Source organism: Dioscorea cayenensis, chromosome 4 (assembly GCF_009730915.1).
Source record: "Dioscorea cayenensis subsp. rotundata cultivar TDr96_F1 chromosome 4, TDr96_F1_v2_PseudoChromosome.rev07_lg8_w22 25.fasta, whole genome shotgun sequence".
Lineage (NCBI taxonomy): Eukaryota > Viridiplantae > Streptophyta > Magnoliopsida > Dioscoreales > Dioscoreaceae > Dioscorea > Dioscorea cayenensis.
The window spans coordinates 13,435,410-13,440,359 of record NC_052474.1 but is presented as its reverse complement, the minus strand read 5'-3'; the positions used below and the strand labels follow the sequence as shown (position 1 = coordinate 13,440,359).

The 4,950-nt window shown below is 33.0% G+C and overlaps 1 protein-coding gene across 1 annotated transcript; it reads right to left on the bottom strand.

Annotated features, from left to right (window-relative positions):
• Window positions 1–2,370: 2,370 nt before the first annotated feature.
• Window positions 2,371–3,308, bottom strand: LOC120258706 (protein FAR1-RELATED SEQUENCE 1-like). Its single transcript, XM_039266152.1, has 2 exons — window positions 2,699–3,308; window positions 2,371–2,393 (listed from the first exon to the last, which is right to left on the bottom strand). The coding sequence occupies exons 1-2, from the start codon at window positions 3,306–3,308 to the stop codon at window positions 2,371–2,373; spliced, it is 633 nt and encodes a 210-aa protein (XP_039122086.1).
• Between the last annotated feature and the right edge of the window lie 1,642 nt (window positions 3,309–4,950).

Sequence of the window (4,950 nt, the reverse complement as noted above, 5' to 3'; positions counted from 1 at the left end):
GAGATACCAACTGACGTGGTATCCCGGTTTCATCCAATCCTCCCTCGTGGCGGCACATGAGCAAATCTGATACGGGAATGGGAAAGAGACACATGGACGAATCAGCTTTGGGAATGAGTAAAGTACGAATGATCCCAGACGGAGAATTAAAAGAAGAGGATGCGGGAGAGCAAGTTAAGTTCTAAGCTCCGAGGGTACATTATACCAGCAGAGGAACTGAAAATAAAAGGTGGCTTTTAAGAGGAGAAAAGGTAGCTAAGTTTTGGTGGATTAAAGGCCCTGGTTTCTCTCATAGTGTTTGGGAGCTGGGATGGTTATCATTCTCGTTCATCTGGTTTTCCTTTCTATTTCGTTGTCTTTTAATTCCAGTTAATAATTTCATTTCTTGGTGAGGTTGTTCTTTTCTCAAACCTTGGTTATTAGTTGTTCTTATTGCTATTTGGATGTCTGTCTTGAGATCTGGGAGGTCTGTTGATACTGAAGGTCTGAGACCTTAACAGTGATTACTCTTGAGTAACATTGATTTCCTTGAATTAATTGCTGAATTTTAATAGATCTGAAAATTGATTTCTGATTCAGTAGTGAATGTTCTGTTCTTAATAATTGTAAGAGCAGTGAATTAAATCTGTTAAATTTCTTGAAGAATTATATCCATTATAGTAAGCTTTACAAGTTCTTTATATAAATTATATTATGTATTAAATCATCTAAATTCAATTTATAAAATTAGTCTAATTAAAAAAAAAAATTTAAACATTTAAGACAAAATTTATTAAAGATTTCAATTATCTCATAGACCCACTTAGTCATATGTGATATATATCAAACAAGATAAATAACCAAGTAGATTAAAATACTGTAGTTTAAGTTACTTATATGTGATATAAATTACAACCTAATCTCAAATACATTTAAAATTAATTTCAAGTTACTAATCAAACACAATAGCTTGAAATAAAAATATTTTTTCAAGCAAAATAAATTACTGTAATAATCATTATATTTAAGAAATTAATGAAAAATATGAATTATTAGTTAAAATAAAAATATTTTTTAACTAACATACTTACTTTAATCATTATTTAATTATTCAAAAAATATATTTTTAATCCATGAAAAACAAAAAAATTTAAAAACTTAAATTATAATTAATCCCAGCTAATTACAACAAGAATACCATCCATGTTTTTGTTGTTGCTTTGACACACCATCTTCATTCCCAATGTCTCTGTGCAGTGGGACTCATCTCGCCTGGTTCTGGAATCCAAGGGAGTCCCTCGTCCTCCAATACGGTGCTGACACAAGTCTCCACCAGAAGCTGCCACGTGGCGACATGCCCACGTGGCCCATAAGAAAACACCCATCCAACTTGTCTTTGACGGTGACGGTAAAAAATGAGAAAAAGTCACTTTTTTTTTGTTCTCTTTTCTCTCTTTTCCTATAAACTCTCTTGTTTGTTATTTCTTTTCTTCTTTGCTTTTTATCTCTTCTTCCTCTGTTTTAAAATTTTCAAAATCTAATAGAGAGAGAAAGAGAGATAAGTTTTGGGGTCAAGGTAGATTTTCTGTTTTGATATTTAGAACCATCTGAGTCTCTCTCTCCATGTTTGCTCTCATGACTTTAAGTGCGTGATTTGTATTTGGATTTTTGTTATTAAATTGATTTTTTTTTCTCTTTTAATGATTTGTAGAGATTGTTGAAGATGGCTGATGGATTAAGCTTCAAGGATTTTGTTGCTTTCTTGTCCTCTTTTAGTCTGTTAGCCTCACCACCTTACAAGATGGAGTGTATGTAAATTTGTTGGTTGATTGGTCCTGAAAATATATTCAGGGTTGAGGTTCAAGTTTATGTTATTTGAACCCATGGCTTATGCAATTACCCAACTCGTTTCTTCGAGTGAAGAAAAATGCCAAATGAATGTGCAAGTTGTCTCTCTTGTATGCTTTGTGTCTTTAATAAGGAATGTTCTCTGTTTTTTATCTTGTAAATTGATTATTTATAGAAATGTATTGTTGACAAAACACTGCCAAATGCATGTACAAGTTCATCTGAAATTCACAATGCAAAATAAATCAAAATATGAGGATGAAAATGCACAAAATTTGAAGTTCATAATACAACAGATAAAATAAAACTATAGAAGTAATGTTAGTAAATAGTAATGCAAAACCCTCTCCAACCCTGAGAAAGCACAAAATCCATCAACCACCATCTGAATTTCAGAATACAATGTTCTCAATAATAATACAAAGCCCTCTTTAAATATTTTAGATATGAAAAAAAAACTGCAATAAACTTTTGAATATTTTGGTGGCAAAAAGCATGAAGTTAAACTAATTGCTGAAATTGTATCACATGAGACATGTTTCTTCAATATTTATGCTGCTGCAAACCTGTATAAAATAAACAAATGTCATTAATGACATAGGGTAATTGGAAATACTTTCTTCTCTTTACAACCACCTAGATACTAATCAAATCACATGCATATAGGTAAATAGAAATCAACAAAGTAGGTCATTATAGCCACCTACATAAGCCCTCAACAAAAACCAATTCTCTTAATAAAACTCAAGTCAAATTTTCCCTTCCAATGGATCACCTACAAGCCATCAGAAATTAATTTGATAAGGATTATTTCAGCTTTTTTTTTAAATATTGTAATTGCTATTACAATTAAATAAAAGATATCACTCACATGTTTTTTTCTTCTTCTTTGGTTGCTCTAATGCACCTTTTATTCTTTTAGTGCTATGACCTCCACGACTTGGCTTATATCTTGTAGCCAATCCTCTAGCACCATAATACTCACAATTTGAATTTTGATTAGATATATCATTTGTTGATTGAAGATTTTCAAATCCTAAATGGGACATTTTCACAATATCCTTCACCTTCGCATCAAGCACAAAGTAATGGTGCACAACCTCTTTATAAGCTTCTTCATTTTCAGATGCCTCTGAAATTAATTTCTGGTAACGATGCGACATATCCATGTATCTCTTGCTCTTTGTCACCTTAGGGTCTTTTTCCGGTGTGGTGGATACAAAAATGCAAGTATCTATATCTCGTGCTTTCCTAGTCCACCTTTTCACTATGTACTTATTAGGAAGTACAAATTTTTGATTTACATCTAAGACATGCAACATGTGCATACAAGGAATCCCTGAAAATTCAAACTTTTTACAACTACACTCAATTGTTTCACTCAAGGTATCAAAGATCACCATGCTAGAATTGAGGGGAGCATCAATATGAATAACCTTGTAGGTCTTCAAACTATTTGCTTCACTTAACAATTCAACCATCACATAAAGAATTTTATTGTGTTCATCCTTTAACTTCTAAAAAATTCTAGGAGTATACAATTGTACCATTTGTCTCAAGATTGGGCACAACTCTTTTGATGATATTGATTGATCCATCATCTTGTAATCCTCTTGAAGCTCCGCATACCACCTATCTTCAAGAACTCTCTCAAATTGTTCAAAAAATCTTGCTACTCCGAGTTGTGATGTCTAATAATTCCTTAATACACCATTAAAGCTCTCACTTCTTTGGGTGCTCATCATGTTTCCACAAAAAGTATTCCGACCATATACCATTGCCCACTTTCTTCTTTCTTAAAATAATTTCAAATGCCATGGGTTCTCTTTTAAGTTATATGTTTCAAGTAAGTTTTCCCATCCTTCAAGAAAAGATGCTTCATCTTCATAGTCATATATAACATGCTGAAATGCAACTGCAAAAGAACGCATACCAGAAAAGACATGTGCCAAATGTTTGGTTGTATTTTGATATATATGCCAAATACAAAGGCGATGATGAGTGGTTGGTAAGGTTATCAAAATTGCTTTTGCCATTGCAGCACTTTGATCAGTGAGAATAGTAGTCGGATGCTTCCCATTCATTACCTGTACGAATGTTTGAAATAGCCAAATAAATGACTCAACATTCTCTTGATATAGAAGAGATGCACCAAAAACTATTGTTTGGCCATGATTATTGATCCCCAACAAAGGAGCAAAAGGTCTGACATAATTATTTGTTCGATATGTAGTATCAAACGTAACTACATCACCAAAAACTTCATAATCTGATCTTCCTTTCCCATCAGCCCAAAAATGTTTGTAATCATTCCTTCATCATCCAATTGCATGTCATATACAAAAAGTGGGTCTTTAACCCGCATCCTACTGAAATATTGTATTATCACTTCATGGAGACCCTTCTCTACTTGTTTGTCAATTTTTCCCCCCAAATGATTTTCAATATCTTTTTTTAATAAAACCAACATTTGACTGACCTCCAGCCATTTTGTTTTGAAACTCATATATTTCTGTTGGTGTAAGTCCTGCCTCATAAGCCAATTCTACCTGTGTTGCTTTAGCTGAACTAATTTTCCTTTGTGATCGTAACATATGTGCAGTTTCTTTACGTGTAAGGTCATGGTTGTGTTGCCCTTCAAAACTTGATACTATAAACATGCCACTATCTTCTCGTGAGATTATCATATGAGCCAAACAACCTGTTCGTGTCTCTGCTCGATGAACTTTCAAATTTTCATACCTTTTGTCTTGAACACGTTTTCCTTCTTTAGAACAACAAAATCTTCTACATTTCAACACACCATTTTTGTTTCTCTTAACCCACCCTTTTCTTGTGCTAAATCCAACATTCAAGGCATATGCATTTTTAAAGATATATGCCTCTTCCTCGGTACCAAAGGTTTTCCCCAACTTGGGGACACCAACACAAGAATTCTCACCATTCTGTTGGGGAAAAAATAAATGCATTTATTTTGTATTTTTTAAATTGTTAATATCATTTATCTAATTATACTAATTATAAAATTATCAACTAACCTTCCCATTGTCATAGCCACATTGGTTCACATTTTCCTCTCCATCATCAACTTCTATCATGTTGTCCTCTGAATGGTATTCCCTA